This window comes from Pristis pectinata, chromosome 2, assembly GCF_009764475.1.
Source record: "Pristis pectinata isolate sPriPec2 chromosome 2, sPriPec2.1.pri, whole genome shotgun sequence".
Classification (NCBI taxonomy): domain Eukaryota; kingdom Metazoa; phylum Chordata; class Chondrichthyes; order Rhinopristiformes; family Pristidae; genus Pristis; species Pristis pectinata.
This window is the reverse complement of record NC_067406.1, coordinates 95,990,878-96,008,864: the sequence shown is the minus strand read 5'-3', so window position 1 is coordinate 96,008,864 and position 17,987 is coordinate 95,990,878. Positions and strand designations below refer to the sequence as shown.

The 17,987-nt window shown below is 44.2% G+C and overlaps 1 protein-coding gene across 1 annotated transcript in view; it reads right to left on the bottom strand.

Annotated features, from left to right (window-relative positions):
* map9 (microtubule-associated protein 9) overlaps nucleotides 1–17,987 on the bottom strand; it is a 131,654-nt gene that overhangs the window by 106,919 nt on the left and 6,748 nt on the right. The window contains exon 3 of the mRNA XM_052040693.1: nucleotides 14,005–14,086. Within this exon, the coding sequence (XP_051896653.1) occupies nucleotides 14,005–14,086 (82 nt within the window). The remainder of the gene's footprint in view (nucleotides 1–14,004; nucleotides 14,087–17,987) is intronic.

Genomic DNA, 17,987 nt, shown 5'->3' with positions numbered 1-17,987 from the left:
CCTGAACATCACCCACATCTCTGTAGTACATTTCCCTTCAAAAATGTCATCCCAATTTACACACTCAAGTTCTCGCCTTATAGTCTCATAATTCGTCAGATTAAACTCCATCAGCCATTTCTCCACTCATGTCTACAAATGATCTATATCCCTCAGTATCCTTTGGCAATTTTCTACACTATCCACAACACCACCAATCTTTGTATCGTCTGTGAATTTACTAACCCACCCATCCACATTTTTATCCAAGTGATTATACATTTCACAAATCCCCGTGGAACACCACTCATCACGGACCTCCAGCAGAATAAGTCCCATCAACACCACCCTCTGTCTTCTATGGGCAAGCCAATTCTGAATCCAAACGCTTAAGTCACCGTGCATACCATGCTTCTTAATTTTCTGGATGAGCCAACCATGGAGGGTCTACCTTCATCACCTCCTCAAAAACCTCTATCAAATTAGTAAGGCAGGACTCTTCTCACGCAAAGTCATGCTGACTCTTCCTAATCAGGCAATGGTCTTCCAAACGCCCTTAAATCCTATCCTTAAGAATGCTCTCCAATATCTTCCCTACCACTAACATGAGACTCACCAATCACTAGTTTCCAGGATTATCCCCATTTCCCTTCTTGAACAATGGAAGAACATTAGCTCCTCCAGGACCTCACCAGTCCTCCAGGACCTCACCAGAGGTGAGGTTGAATTAAAAATCTCATAATATAAGATCCCTTATGATGGATTGGACCAGAATATAGAAGATTTTCAATTATAGTTTTAAGCTGAGAAACTTATTGTCATCAAGTCATAGAGTTGAAAACCACGATGATGCTGGAGGAACTCAGCAGGCCAGGCAGCATCCGTGGAGAAAAGCAAGCGGTTAACGTTTCAGGTCAGGACCCTTCTTCAGGACTGAAGGTAGGAAAAGGGGAAGCTCAATATGTAGGAGGGAAAAGCAGAGCAGTGATAGGTGGACAAAAGATGCAGGTAAGAGATAATAACCTGCACTCTGTCCATAACCACGACCTGCATCTTCCCGTTGCCAGTCACTTCAACTCCCCCTCCCACACTATCACTGATATGACAGTCCTCAGCCTCCTCCATTGCCAGGAGAATTCCAAGCACAAAATGGAGGAACAGCACCTCATTTTCTGTCTTGGAACCTTGCAGCCTAACAGCATGAATATTGAATTCTCCCACTTTAGGTAATACAACTCCGCACCCCCCCCCCCCCCACCCCCGCCCATGCTTCTTCTCTTCTTCCGTTTCGTGGCCTTTTTTCCTCTCTCTTCTTACCTTTTACCCATCCCCCAATGGATTTCCGAAGTAGTTTTCCAAAGTGAAATAGCTCCTAATCCAGGTTACCCTCCCTTGATTTGTCATGATTCCATGCACATCAATCTCATTTCTTCAAAGAAAACAGTCCCAACAGCAGAGTCTCTCTTGTAACTATTTTCTTTCACCTCCAGAAACATCATTGAACACGAATCCTGTGCCCAAGCTGGTACCATCATGTGATGTTGTACACTGTATGTTGCTGTTTTGGGAGATTGCTCCAGAGAAATATGTCCTGTAGACAATGACATCTACTCTTCTGTCATAGTTTGCTAAAATGCCCAAAGGCTTTGCATGATGCGATGTGAATGAAACGTTTCCGGCTTGAATTGTTGACTTTGTTTCTCTCTCCACAGTTCATGCCTGATCAGCTGAGTGTTTCCAAGTTTCTGTTTTTATTTCAGCCCTGAAACATTTCCTCTGTCTCTGTCCCAAGAGACCCTGCCCCACCTGATGAGTGTCCAGTATTTGTTGTTCTTATTTCATATATGCGGCATCTGCAATTTTGAATGAAGCACGGTAGTGTAGACACTTGCGGGCTGCCCCCAGAACATTCTACGCAAAAGATGTATTTCACTGTGTGTTTCAATGTACATGTGATTAATAGATATCTTATCCTTATCTGCTCTGTCCTCCTCCCCTGCACCTTGCGCCTGCCTATCACTATCTCTTACCTGCATCTACCTTTCACCACCCTGTGCCCACCCCACCTCCCTTCTTTTGTCCACCTATCACTGCTCTGCTGTTCCCTCCTATATATTGGGCTTCCCCTTTTCCTACCTTCAGTCCTGAGGAAGGGTCCTGACCTGAAACATTGACTGCCTGCTTTTCTCCACAGATGCTGCCTGGCCTGCTGAGTTCCTCCAGCATCATCGTGTTTTTCATCTAGGTTCCAGCATCTGCAGTCCTTTGTTTCTCGAGTCATAGAGTTATATAGCACGGAACCTGAGTCAGTCCCGTTTGCCTGCTTTGGGCCCATATCCCTCTCAACCTTTTCTATCCCGTTTCAAAAGTTGTTTCTGATTGGCTGAGTTGCCACAAAATTTTGCCAATAAAAAGAAGGTAGAGTCAAGCAGAGTGGCCATTTTGGAATGGCCATTGTAGGAGTGGGGAGCTGAGGCTTTGGTAAGGAGGCACAGGTGAGGAGCAGGTGAGAATCATGTAAGGTTTTTATTATCTTGTTGATCTGCAACCTTTGACAGTGTATAAAATGGTAGTCAGGGCAGTGGAATGCTCCTCCTGCAAGATGTCCTCCTCATGGTCTCCCTGATGACTACATCTGTGGGAAGTGCACCCAGCTGCAGCTCCTGACAGACCGGGTGAAAGAAATGGAGCTGGAGTTGGATGTACTCAGGATCATCTGGGATTCTGAGGGTATCATAGATGAGAGTTTTAGTGAGGTGGTCACACCTCAGGTGCAGACTACAGATAAATGGGTGACTACCAAGAGAAATAAGGGGAGCAGGCAGACAGAGCAGGGTTCCCCTGTGGTCATTCCCCCAACCAACAGGTATACCCCTTTTGATGCTGTTGGGCGGGATAACCTATCAGAGGCTAGCACCAGTAGCCGGGTCAGTGGCACCGTGCCTGGCTCTGATGCACAGAGGGAAGGGTGAAATCAGGCAGAGCAACAGTGAGAGGGGACTTGATAGTAAAGAATGCAGACAGGCATTTCTTTGGCTGCAATTGAGACTCCAGGATGGTGTGTTGCCTCCCTGGTACAAAGGTCAGGAACGTCTTGCAGCTGGTAGAGGACATTCCGGGTGGGGGGGGGGGGGGTGAGCAGCCATTGGTTAAAAGGCAGGGAAGTTAAAAAAAACAGGACTTCCAGGGTTGTAATCTCAGAATTACTAAGGAGCTAGTACAGGAAGGAAGGTTGCACATTTATGGATCACTGGGCACTCTTCCAGGACAGGTAGGACTTGTACAAACAAGACGGTTTGCACCTAAACCTAAAGGGAGCCAATATCCTCGCCGGGAGGTTTGCTAGTGCTACTAGAGCAGTAGGGGGATGGGAACCACAGCAGCAGGGCAACAGGTGGGAGGGTTGAGGTCAAGAAATATGGTACGATAAGCAAGACTGGAAGGGAGGACAGCAAGGGACAGGCTAATAAGCACGGTGGGACTGATGGGTGAAATGTGTTTATTTCAATGCTAGAAGTATTATGGATAAGGAGGATGAATCAGTACATGGAATTATGATGTTATTGCCATTACAGAGACCCGAATGTGTAAAGGACAAGACTGGCTGCTCAACATTCATGGGTTTCGTTGCTTTAGACGTGATGGGGGGTGGGGGGGAGGGGAGATAAAAGAGGTGGAGGGTTGCACTACTGATAAGGAAGAATGTCACAGCAGCACACAAAGAGGACAAACTGGAGGGCTTATTCACAGAGGCAATTTGAGTGGAGTTCAGAAATAGGATAGGTACAATTAAACTGATGGCCCCCAATTGCCACCGTGAGGTGGAGGAACAGATATGTAGACAGATTATAGACAAGTACAGAAACAACAGAGTTATCACAGTGGGAATAGTGACCACAACTTAATATGTTTTAAGATGGTTATGAGTAAGGATAAAATTGGATCTTGGGGGAAGGTACTAAATTGAGCAAGGGCAAATTATGACAGGATAAGACAGGAGCTAACAGCCATTCATTGGGAGCAGCTGCTGTCAGGCAAGTCCACGTCTGACGTGTGGCAGTTGTTTAAAGATCAGCTGATCTGAGTTCAGGATCGGCATGGTCCACTAAGGAGCAAGGACAAGGATGGTAGGGTAAGGGAGAGAAACGAAGGACTGCAGATGCTGGAATCTAAATGAAAAAAACAACATGCTGGACTAATTCAGCAGGCCAGGCAGCATCCATTGAGAAAAACAGACAGTCAATGTTTGGAACAGAGGGGACAGAATAGTGTCCAGGTACAAGGATACAAGCTCAGTAGAGCAAGAGCACATGGAGACAATAGGTCTGCCGGGACAGTCCTTCTTGTGGATTTTAGGGAGAAGATAGAAGCAGGCAGTCCTAGGTTGCGGGACTATCATATTAGAAGCTGTAGGGGGGAGGTCTCCCAAGGTGATGATGTCTGTGATGGTGCGGGAGATAATCCTGGTGGTCCTCAGTGGGGTCATGATCCAGGGATAGGTAGGAGGAAGTGTCTGAGTGTCAGCGTCTGCCTCTGCAAGTCCCCACACATCCCGCTCCCACCCCGGGGACTTTCCACTGCCCCCACCATAGGTGTAACACCTCCCCCCACACCACCTCCATCCAGAGACCCATAAGTCCTTTCAGGTGAGGCAGAGATTTATCTGCACCTCCCTTAATATCATCTGCTACATTCGGTGCTCCGTGTCACCTTCTCTACATTGGTGAGACCAAATGTAAACTAGGTGACTGTTTCCTGGAACACCTACACTCCACCCATAACTGCAATCTGCAGCTTCCTGATGCCAGTCATTTCAACTCCCCCTCCCTCTCCATCACTGATATGTCAGTCCTCAGTCTCCTCCACTCCAGGAGAAGTCCAAATGCAAACTGGAGGAACAGCACCTCATTTTCCGTCTTGGGACCTTGCAACCTAATGGCATGAACATTGAATTCTCCCACTTTATGTAAACCAACCACCCTCCCACCTTGACTCTTCTTCCATTTCCTTGCCTCTCTCTTTTTTTCTCCTTGCCTATTTCATTTTCTTCCCTCTCCTCCCCTCCCCCCATGGGGCACCTGCCTCTATTCCTTTGACCCATCCCCTGTTGGATCTGCTCTCCCTCTTCCCCTGCATCTGCCTATCACTATCTCGTACCTGCATCTACCTATCACCACCTTGTGCCCACCCCACCTCCCCTCTTTTGTCCACCTATCACTGTTCTGCTTTTCCCCCCTATATATTGGGCTTCACCTTTTCCTATCTTCAGTCCTGAAGAAGGGTTCTGACCTGAAACATTGACCGTCTGTTTTTCTCCATGGATGCTGCCTGGTCTGTTGAGTTTGTCCAGCATCTTGTTGTTTTTTCATCTGGTAAGGTAAGGGAACCTTGGATGACCTGAGAGGTCCTAAATTTAGCCAGGAAGAAGAATGAAGCATATGCATGGTTTAGGAAGTTAAAATCAGACTGGGCCCCTGTTGAACATAAAGATAGCAGGAAAGTGCTCAAGCAGGTGATTAGGAAGGTCAAAAGAGGCCATGAAATGTCATTGGCAAGAAGGGTCAAGGATACTCCCAAGGCATTTTATACTTATATTAAGAAAAAGTGGATAAGTAAGGAGAGGGTAGGTCCATTCAAGGACAAAGGAGGGAATTTGTGCTTGGAGTCAGAGCAAGCGACTGAGGTACTAAATAAGTACTTTGTGTCGGTACTTACTGAGGAGAAGAAATTGGAGGATAGAGAAAACAGATTAGGTCATGCTAATATGCCAGGACAGTTTGAGACAAAGGATGAGGTCGTGCTGGGTCTTCTGAAAAGCATTAAGGTGGATAAGTCCCCAGGGTCTGATGGCATATATCCCAGAATATTGAAAGAAGCAAGTGAGGAGATTGCTGGGGCTTTGACAAGGATCTTTGTGTCTTGCCCATAGAAGACAGAGAGTAGGGTTGGAAGGCTATTATTCTGGCTGGAGGTCCATGACCGGTGGTGTTCCACAAGGATTGCTGCTGGGGTCTTGTTTATGATATATATCAATGATTTGGATGAAAATGGGTGGAATAGCAAGTTTGCAGATGACACTGATATTGGTGAATTGTGTAAAGGACTATCAAAGGATACAGCGGAATATAGATCAATTATAGATATGGGCAGAGATGTGGCAGATGGAGTTTAATCTGGGAAAGTGTAAAGTGTTGCATTTTGGGAGGTCAAATTAAAGGAGAAACTATACAGCTAATGGTAGGCCCCTTAATAGCATTGAGGTACAGAAGGATCTTGGGGTCCAGGTCCATAGTTCACTGACAGTGACTATGCAAGTGGATAAGGTGGTAAAGAAGGCGTATGGAATGCTTGCCTTCATTGGTAGGGAGTATAAGAGTAAGGAAGTCATGCTGCAGCTATATAAAACTTTAGTCAGAGTATTGTGTGCAGTTATGCTCGCCCCATTATGGGAAGGATTTGGAGATTGTGGAAAAGGTACAGAAGAGGTTTACCAGGATGCTGCCTGGATAAGAGTATGAGCTACAAGGACAGGTTGCACAAACTTGGGTTGTTCTCTCCAGAGTGTTGGAGATAGAGGGGAGACCTGTTAGAGGTTTTAAAATTATGAGAGGCATACGTAGGGTAGAGAGTCAGAATCTGTTCCCCAGGTAGAAATGTCAAACACCAGAGGACATGCTTTTAAGATTAGATGGGGGGGGGGGGGGGGGGGGGGGGCTGGTGCATATAAAGGTGACATGAGGGGCAAGTTTCTTTTTATGCAGAGAGGGGTTGGTGCCTGGAATGGGTTGCCAAGGATAGTAGTCAAGCAGTTTGGTGGAGTTTAAGAAGCTTTTAGATAGACACATGAATATGTAGGGACTAGAGAGATAGGGATGATAAACAGGAGGAGGGCAAGTCAGTAGATCAACGGAGACAGATATTTATGGAACAGTACAGCACAGGAACAGGCCACTCGGCCCACGATGTTGTGCCAAACTAATTATGTTAGTAATCAGATGTTCAACTGAACTAATCCCTTCTGCCCACACAATATCCACATCCCTCCATTTCCTGCACATTCATGTGCCTATCTAATAATCTCTTGAGTGCCTCTATTGTATTTGCCTCCATGACCACCGCCGGCATTCCAGGCACCCACCACTCTGTGTAGAAAAAAAACTTTCCCGCACATCTCCTTTGAACTTGCCCTTTCTCACCTTAAATAGAAACATAGAAGAAACTAGAAACATAGAAAACCTACAGCACAATTCAGGCCCTTCGGCCCACAAAGCTGTGCCAAACATGTCCCTACCTTAGAAATTACTAGGCTGACCCATAGCCCTCTATTTTTCTCAGCTCCATGTAACTATCCAGAAGTCTCTTAAAAGACCCTATCGTATCCGTCTCCACCACCAGATGCCCTCTGGTATTAGACATTTCAACCCTGGGAAAAAGGTACTGGCTGTCTACTCTATCTATGCCTCCCATACCCTTCAGCATCCACCGCTCCAGAGAAAACAATCCAGGTTTGTCCAACCTATCCTAACAGCACATGCCCTCTAATCCAGGCAGTATCCTGGTAAACCTCTTTTGTGTCCTCTCAGAAGCCTCCACATCTTTCCTGTAATGGGGCAACCAGAACTCAATGCAATACTCCAGATGCAGCCTAACTGGAGTTTTATAAAGCTTACAACATAACTTTCTGCCTCTTGAACTCAATTCCTCAACTAATAAAGGCAAGCATGCCATACATCGTCTTTACCACCCTATCAACCTGTGTAACCACTTTCAAGGAGCTAAGGACCTGCACCCCAATATCCCTCTGTTCATCAACACTGTTAAGGGTCTTACTCTTTACAGAGATATTTTATAAATATTGTTGAAGGTACATTCCGGTGATGTAAAAAGGCTCCATGAGAAGGATACACTGGCCAGGGCTAACTAAGGAAGTAAAGAATGGTATCAAATTGAAAGAAAAATTGAAGATTATTGGTAGGATCAGGAGGTTTTTTTTTAAAGAAATCAGCAAAAGATGACTTAAAATTTATAGAGAGGGAGATGATAGAAATACGAGAGTGAAGTAAGGAAAATACACCCTGGAAATAGAGAAATGGAGATGGCATTATTTTGGATTAGTCTTCATGGTAGAGGACACTGAAAAATATCACTGCAGTAATAAATGATTATGGAGCTGCAGGGAGGGAGGAACTTAAAACTACCTCTTTCACTAAAAGAAACCACTAGACACATCAATAAGGGCTAAAGGCCCTTGTATTCATTCAAGTGCCTTAAAGGACGTGGCTGCAAAGATCGTGGATGTATTGTTGTAATCTGCCAAAATTCCCTGGATTCTGGAGAGCTGCAACAGGATCAGAGAACTACATATGTAAAAATCACTATTCAAGAAATGAGAAGGACAGAAAGCACGAAACTATAGACGAGTTAACCTGACATGTCACTGGAAAAATCCTGGCATCCAGGTCGTAATGAAAAGACAATCAAGATGAGTTAACATGATTTTAAATTGGTAAATTGGTTTATTATTGTCAGATGCCACTTGGAGTATTGTGCTCAGTTCTGGTCGCCTCACTACAGGAAAGATGTGGAAGCCAGAGAGAGGGTGCAGAGGAGATTTACAGGGATGCTGCCTGGAATGCGGAGCATGCCTTATGAAAGCAGGTTGAGGGAACTCAGCCTTTTCTCCTTGGAGAGACAGAGGATGAGGGGGCCCCTGATAGAGGTGTATAAGATGATGAGAGGTATTGATAGGGTAGATAGAGGCTTTTCCCCAGGGCTGAACTGGTGGCCACAAGAGAACATAGGTTTAAGGTGCTGGGGAGTAGATATAGAGGAGATGTCAGGGGTAAGTTTTTTACTCAGAGAGTGGTGAGTGCGTGGAATGGGCTGCCGGAAACTGTGGTGGAGGCAGATATGATAGGGTCTTTCAAGAGACTGTTAGATAGGTACATGGAGCTGAGCAAAATAGAGGGCTATGGGTAAGCCTAGTAATTTCTAGGGTAGGGACATGTTCGGCATAGCTTTGTGGGCCGAAGGGCCTGAATTGTGCTGTAGTTTTTCTATGTTTCCATGTACCAAGGTACAGTGAAAAGCTTTGTTTTGCATGCTATCCATATGGATCATTTCATTACAACAATGCATTGAGGTAGTACAAGGGAAGACAATAAAAGAATACAGAATAAAGTGTTACAGTTACAGAGAGAATGCAGTGCAGGCAGACAATAAGGTGCAAGACCATAACAAGGTAGATTGTGAGGTCAAGAGTCTATTATTGTACTAGAAGACCATTCAATAGTCTTATAACACCAGGACAGAAGCTGTCCTGAGCCTGGTGGTGCATGCTTTCAGGCTTCTGCCCGATGGGACAGAAGCTGTCCTGAGCCTGGTGGTGCATGCTTTCAGGCTTCTGCCCGATGAGAAGGGGGAGAAAAGAGGATGTCGGGGGTGGGTGGGGTCCTTATGTTGGCGCCTTAACCGAGGCAGTGAGAAGCATAGACAAGAGTCCATGGAGGGGAAGCTGATTTCCGTGACAAGCTGAGCTGCGTCCACAACTCTCTGCAGTTTCTTGCAGTCTCAGGCAGAGCAGCTGTCATACCAAGCCGTGATGCATCCAGATAGGATACTTTCTATGGTGCATTGATAAAAATTGGTGAGGGTCAAACGGGAGATGCCAAATTTCTTTAGCTCCTGAGCAAGTAGAGGCACTGGTGCGCTTTCTTGGCCATGGTGTCTACATGGTTGGACCAGGACAGGCTATTGGTGATGTTCACACCAAAGAACTTGAAGCTTTCAACCCCCTCGACCTCAACACTGTTGATATAAGCAGGGGTATATGCACCGCTCTTTTGTTTTGCTGACATGGAGGAAAAGATTGTTGTCAAGACACCATTACACAAGGCTCTCTATCTTCTTCCTGTACTCCAACTATTTGAGATTCATCCAATTACAGTGGTATCATCTGTAAACTTGTAGATAGAATTAGAGCAGAATCTGGCCACACAGTCGTAAGTGTATAGGGAGTAGAGTAGGGGGGCTGAGGATGCAGCCTTGTGGGGCACCAGTGCTGAGGATAACCATGGCGGAGGTGTTATTGCCTATACTTAATGATTGCGGTCTATTGGTCAGGAAGTAAAGGAGCCAGTTGCAAAGAAAGGTGTTAAGTCCCAGGTCTTGGAGTTTGAAGATGAGTTTGCTTGGAATTATAGTAGTGAAGGCAGAGCTGTAGTCAATAATGTTGGCTAATGTAAGTGTCTTTACTGCCCAGATGCTCCAGAGATGAGTGTAGGGCCAGGGAGATGGCATCTGTCATGGACCTGTTTCGGCAGTAGGTGAACTGCAGTGGATCGAGGTTGTCTGGGAGGCTGGAGTAATGACCAACCTCTCAAAGCACTTTGTGATGGTGGATGTCAGAGCCACTGGGCAGTAGTCACTAAGGCACATTACCTTATTTTTCTTAGGTACTGGGATGATTGTGGTGTTCTGAAAGCAGATGGGAACCTCAGATTGAAGTAGGGGAGAGATTACAAATGTCTGCAAATACACCCGCCAGTTGATCTGCACAGGATCTTAGGACATGGCTGGTGACGCCATCTGGGCCAGATGCTTTTCGTGGGTTCACTGTCTGGAAAACTGTTCTGACATCTGTAACGGTGACTGTGGGTTCAGGTGCATTGAAGGCTGTAGAGGTGGGTGGTGACATTCCATACTCCTACTGTTCAAAACTTTTTATGAATATGAAACTTGCTATAGTTCTTTGAGGATGTAAACACATGGTGGATAAAGGGGGGAACCAGTATATGTAGTGTATTTAGATTTTCAGAAGGCATTCAAAAACTGTCCCTCAGTTCCTCAGAGACAGAGTAATTGAATGCATTCATAGTGGTGACTGGCAGACATTTGAACTTGAAGGGAGTTGGGGATATGAGGAGAGAGTGAGAAGGTTGTGTTGAGGCAAGACTGGATCAGCCTTGATCACACATTATGGTGCAGGTTCAAGGCGTCCTGCTGCTGTCTCTTATGTCCTTTGAGATAATAATGCTGTTCTTTATTTTCTCAAGATATTTCAAAGCTCTTGTCATCCAATGGATTCCCCACAAAATGCAATTATTGTTGTTACATAAGAAAAGGGAATGGCCATGTTCACACAAAGAGCAATGAGATTCACATCCAGTTGTTCTGTTTTTGGCAGGGTAGTTTCAAGGATGAATATTGAGCAAGGCAATTGAGTTGGGAATTCAGTTCAATACCACAATGAAAAATCTGCACCATGGAAAATATATTATTCTGTGTTGGATCATCTTATAGCTTGGAAGGCAGACCATTATGTAAAAAATGCACATAAAAATCATTTTCAGTAAGCCTTGATGTAATTGTTCCCATTTCCAGTAGAAACTGAAGCAGATAATCCAAGAGTGCAGGAGAGATTCACCAAGATTGCCAGGACTGGAGGACTGTTGTCATCAGGAGCGACTGGAGAGGCTGTGTTTAATCTCACTGGAATGCAAGAAGCTGAGGGATGACCTTAACAGGAGGTTTATAAAATTATGAGGTGGATAGATAGGATGGATAAGAGTCTTTTTCCCAGGGCAGGAGAATCTAGAACAAGAGGGCTCAGGTTTAGGTTGGCAATGGAGAAATTCAAAGGAGATCTGAATGAAATGAGCTGCCAAGGGAGGTGGTGGAGGCAGTTACAATTACAATGCTTAAAAAACATTTGGATCAGAGGCAAATGCGGGCAAATGGCATAGACAGGCACCATAGTCAACATGGACAAGGTGGGCCAGAAGGGCAAGTTTCTGTGCTGCATATTTCTATGAATCCTGATCAAAATTCACTTCAGCATGGGTATAATTTCCACATTGTTATTCATGCACATATGACATAATCAGCACATGATGCTCATGAATCACTAACACCAGTGCAAGAATGTGCAGCATACAACCTGTGTTTTCCATTTGCTGTCAAACAAAAAACAAACCTCCCAACGACTCATCAACTATGCATGAATTATTGCCCAGATACATCAATATTTTACTTTCTGACTATGCTGGCCTGACTCATACAGCAGATCAAATCTGTTAATGTGGAGCCTGCATCTGCTTTTTACTGTGGAGGTCGCTGCTATGATCTCATCTCACATTACGATCACATAGCTTGATACCATACAGAACATGGGAATGGAGGCATGTACGTTATTGTGCAGTTGGGGGCTGAGGATGCAGGGAAGAGGAGTGTGTGGCCAGACACAGAGAAGACCTGTGTGTTTGCTTCTCTCCACAGCAGCCTTTTCTACAGCTGCCATGGAAAGTATATCAGTTTGCATCCCAGTGTTCAGTGCGAGAATGTTGCTGCATCTACAGACTATTTTTCCTGTTGCTATCAGGAACTGTGCAGGCAGTGTTTTCAGACATCAAATAGGGGAAGAGGAACATATGTTTTTTTTATTAAAAAGGCAGGTTTAACAATCTTAGGGAGATTTTGGTGGCCCCAGGTTGGGCATTAGGATTAAATGCAACACCCATTTAGTGCATCAGTGGGTGACATCCAAATTCTAGTCACACATATATTCAAGGGTTCTGGAGTGGGCCAACAACATTCTGACAGAGGCAAGAGTTCAGGCCAATTTGGAACAAATAATTAAACTTCAAATTCAGGATATTTGAAGCATCAAAAATTTTCAGAATCTCCCTTCCTATATGGTGAATTTTCAAGTTTTTGCATTCTAATACAGAATCTGGAAAGGCATATCAAAATATAATATGCAGAAACAGCATGCTAGTTACTCTGCCTATTCATTTTCCATATCCAATTTCAATATCTGACAATTATAGAGTAAATAAAAATCTCTTTGATTCTCCATTCCACTTCTCCTCTGACCTCTCTGCATTTGACTATTCCAATGAAGCTCAAGGAACAGCACCTCATCTTCCATCTACTCTTATTCCACCCAGCAGGACACATTACTGAATTCGACAATTCCTAGTTGTATCAGAACTGGCCAGTTCTGTATCTCACAGTTCCAGCACATTCTTTTGATCATTTTCCAGTCTTCATCTAGCCTCATTTTTGTATTAACCCAGATGGCACCAAAAGTACTGTGTCACCTGGACAACCTCAGTACCCACCCTATCACAGGCACTCCCTTCTCTCCACCCCTCACCCTCCGCAAATTAAAACACACTTGTTTTCTCACTTTTCCAGTTCTGATGAAGGATAATTGACCTGAAATATTAACTCTGTTTCTCTCTCCACAGATAATGCCTGACGTGCTGTATATTTCCAACATTTCCTGATTTTGTTTATCTCTCAGTGAACTCAGAATGAAGGAAGAAGGAAAGTCACATACCCTGATGACCCTTACTTGCAGTAAAGCTCGGAAGGAGCTGAGTTTTTGTTGCAAATGTCCTACATTAAATAACTCTTTACTCTGTTGTCAAGGCTCATGAATAAAGAATTAAACCTTGATGAAACTATTAACAGTGCACTGGGATTTTTTTTTGAAAAGTGTTACTCTTTCCAATACTTAGCAATGGATACACCAAATTTTATTAAAGCAAATGGGATGAGTTAATAGAGATTTACAACTCTAATCTCAATTAACTTGTAGGTGGATACAAGACAAGATTGTGATGCTGCTGCAAGTAAGTTTTTCATAAGATATCTTTATTAGTCACATGCACATTGAAACACACAGTGAAATGCATCTTTTGCGTAGAGTGTGCTGGGGGCAGCCCGCAAGTGTCGCCACACTTCCAGCGCCAGCATAGCATGCCCACAACTTCCTAACCGTACATCTTTGGAATGTGGGAGGAAACTAGACCACCCAGACGAAACCCACGCAGACACGGGTAGAACGTACAAACTCCTTACAGACAGTGGCTGGAATTGAATCCGGGTCGCTGGCGCTGTAAAGCGTTACACTAACCGCTACACTATTGTTACCTATGCATACATGTACTTATGCATATGACAATAAACTCAACTTTGACTTTAATTTCTAATAATTTTATGCTATGTAGTAGTTCTCACCATAGTCAAAATCACTGAAAGCATTTTCTTCAATTGTGAACTGCTTCATCACTCTGGCAGCAACTGTCCTGTGTAATTCATCCTGAATTGAAAATAGGAAGTAAAGGTATCATTGCCTCTGCACAGGAGTACATGGAGTAATTAAGTTATCAAACAAAAATATCAGGTTTGAGTTGGGGCTGCATTTCACTACCCTAAATTAAAGTCCATGCACAAGCTTGGGTTCTGACATTTCTATTCTTTAGTAACAGTCTAGTGCATTGCTGTGCTGTTTAGCTGCCAAATTACCATCTTTCTTTCAAGCCACAGAGTAAGTGGTAGAATAGCTGTCATCTGAAGTGATTTAGAAGGTAATTTGGTGAACTTGTGGTAACTTCTTCAAAATGATTCCTCTGTTGGGGAAAGAGGGCAGATTACTGAAGATCGGAGGTGAAAGAGCATGAATTGTTGATAATGTTTGGACTGAATGCAAAAATAAGATGATGCCCCATGGAGTCGATATCAGAATATATATTTATAACCTAGCCCTGTCCAATGGGAAGCATAGCTTCAGAGTCTACAGGATCCACAAAATCTTGGCTGAAGTATTTTCTTACTTCAATTTGTGAGTGCTAAAACTGCATTGCATAGAGAGCAAACAATGTTTAAAAAGATGGAAATATGCTAAATTTTAAAGGGCTATCGCTCCAAAAGTATATACTTGCCTGTTGGGCATGTCCCATAAATCTGCTATTAGCAGCAAATAACACAGATAAAGAAGCTCAAGTGCTTCTAATTGAACAAGTTCCTGCTTCTACCACCACTGCACACTGTTCCAAATTTCAACCACCCTCATGGTAAACCTATGTCCTTTAGTTATAAACACGAGTCTGGAGGAAAAGTTTCTCACTAATTACCTTATCTATGCCTCTGAATTTTATACACCTTGATCAAGTCCCCAATCAGCTTTATTTACTCCAAACCCAGCCTTTTCTGCAAGTAAAATGCTCCATCCCAGGCAACATCTTTCCAACAGTGTGGTGACCAGGAATGCAAATGGGTAACAAAGGACCACTGAAGGATAAAAGAGGGAACATGTGCTTGGAGGCAAAAGATGTGCGTGAGGTCCTAAATGAGTACTTGGCACAGTATTTACCAAGGAGAAGGACATAGAGGATAGTGAGATCAGTGTGGTGCATGTTAGTATGCTAGGACATTTAGTGATACAGAAAGAGGTAGTGTTGGATCTCTTGAAGAACGTTAAGATGGATAAGTCCTCAGGGTCTGATGGGATATACTCCAGATTATTAAGAGAGGCAAGGGATGAGACTGCTGGGGTCTTGAACAAAATGTTCACATCCTCTTTAGCCACATGCAAGGTTCCAGAGGACTGGCAAGTAGCTAATGTTGTTCCGTTGTTCAAGAAGGGAAATAAGAATAATCCTGGAAACTGTAGACCAGTGAGTCTCATGTCAGTGGTAGGGATGCTATTGGAGAGGATTCTTAGGGATAGGATTTATGAGCACTTGAAAAACTATTGGCTAATTAGGGAAAGTCAGCATAGCTTTGGCAGGGCAAGTCCTGTCTTAACTTTATTGAGTTTTGAGATGACGACTAAGGTGATTGATAAAGGTAGAGCTGTTGATATATACACACACAGATATATATATGTAAATGACTTGTTTTAGGTGGGTTAGTAAGTCTGCAAATGACACAAAGATTGGTGGTGTTGTAGATTGTGTAGAAGATTGCCAGAGGATACTGAGGGATGTAGATCTGTTACAGATATGAGTGGAGAAGTGGCAGATGGAGCTTAATCCAGCCAAGTGTGAGGCACTGCACTTCAGGAGATCAAATGTAAAGAGAGAGTACACAGTTAATGGTGTTAATGTACAGAGGGATCTTGGAGTCCAAGTCCATAGCTATTTGAAAATGGCTGTACAGGGTGATAGGGTATGGTGTGCTTTATTAGTCAAAGCATTGAGTTCAAGAGTCAGAAAGTTATGTGACAGCTTTATAAAGCTCTAGTTAGGCCACATCTACAGTATTGCATTCAATTCTTGTCACCCCATTATAGGAAGGATGTGGAGGCTTTGGAGAGGGTGCTGCCTGGATTAGAGGGCATGTGCTACAAAAAGTCATGGAGTCATAGAGTATATGACTCCATAGAATATATGGTGGCATGGTAGCGTAGCGGTTAGTGCGACACAATTACAGCGCCAGCGATCAGGGTTCGATTCCCGTCGCTGTCTGTAAGGAGTTCGTACGTTCTCCCGTGTCTGCGTGGGTTTCCTCTAGGTGCTCTGGTTTCCTCCCACATTGCAAAGACGTACGGGTAGGTTATTTGGGTTTAAAGTGGGCGGCACGGACTCATTGGGCCGGAAGGGCCTGTTACCACACTGTAAATAAAATTTTAAAAAATACAGCATGGAAACAGGCCCTTCAGCCCAATTGGTCCATGCCAACCACAACATCCTCCCTGCTATTCCCAGTTGCCCGTATTCAGCCCATAACCCTCCAAGTCCCTCCCCTCCATGTACCTATCTAAATGCCACTTAAGTGTTGCAATTGTACCTGCCTCAACCACTTCCTCTGGCAGCTCATTCCAGGTACTCACTACCCTCTGTGTAAAGAAGTTATCTCTCAGGTCTCTTAAATCTCTCCCCTCTTATCTTGTATCTGTACTCTCTAGATAATGACTCCCCAGTGCTGGGGAAAAGACAATGTCTGCCCACCTTATCTATACCCTTCATGATTTTATAAACTTCTATGAGATCACCCCTCATTCTCCTACGCTCCAAGGAATAAAGATCCAGCATGGCCAACCTCTCCCTATAACTCAGGCCCTCTAGTCCAGGCAGCATCCTCAAATCTCTTCTACACCCTCTCCAGCTTGACAATATCTTTCCTATGACAGGATGACCAAAACTGTACACAATACTCTAAGTGCGGCCTCACCAATCAATGACTTATATAACTGCAATGTAATGTTCCTGCTCCGAAACTCGAGGCCCTGACTGAAGGCCAGCATAGTAAATACCTTCTTCACCATCCTGTCTACTTGCGCGGCCACTTTCAGCGAACTGTACTCCCAGGTCCCTCTGTTCCACGACACTCGTACAGTGAATGGCAGGGTCCATTCAAACAAGTCCTAGCCTGGTTTGACTGTCCACAACATATCACCTCACACTTATCCAAGTTGAAATCCAATTGCCATTTCTCAGCCCATTTCCCTAACTGATCAAGATCCCTTTGTAATTCATTGTAACCTGCTTCACTATTAATGAGACCCCCTAATTTGGTATCATCAGCAAACTTGCTAATCATGCCATGTATATTCATATCCAAATCATTTACATTAATAATGAAAAACAGAGGTCCCAACACTGACCCCTGGGGCACCCCACTGGTCATAGGCCTCCAGTTGGAGAATCAACCTACAACCATCACACTCTGCTTCCTATTATCAAGCCAACTCTGAATCCACTTTGCTAGCTACCCCTGAATCCCATGCGATCAAATTTTCAAGATCAGCCTACCATGCAGGACCTTGTCAAAGGCCTTACTGAAGTCCATATAGACAACATCCACTGCCCTACCTTCATCTATCCCCTTAGTTACCTCTTCAAAAAACTCCAAAAGATTCGTCAGACATGACTTCCCACACACAAAACAATGCTGACTATTCCTGATCAGGCCTTGACTATCCAAGTGATGGTAGACCTTGTCCCTCAGAATTCCCTCCAGTAACTTTGCTACAGCTGAAGTCAGGCTCACTGGCCTGTAGTTCCCTGGCCTGTCCTTGCTACCCTTCTTGAACAATGGAACAACATTAGCCACACTCCAATCTTCTGGAACTTTGCCAACGGCTAACAACAAAGTAAATATCTCTACAAGGGCCTCCACGATTTCTTTCCTGGCCTCCCATAAGGTCCGGGAATGCACTTGGACAGGCCCTGTGGATTTGCCCACCTTAATGCATTTCAAGACTGCAAATATCTCCT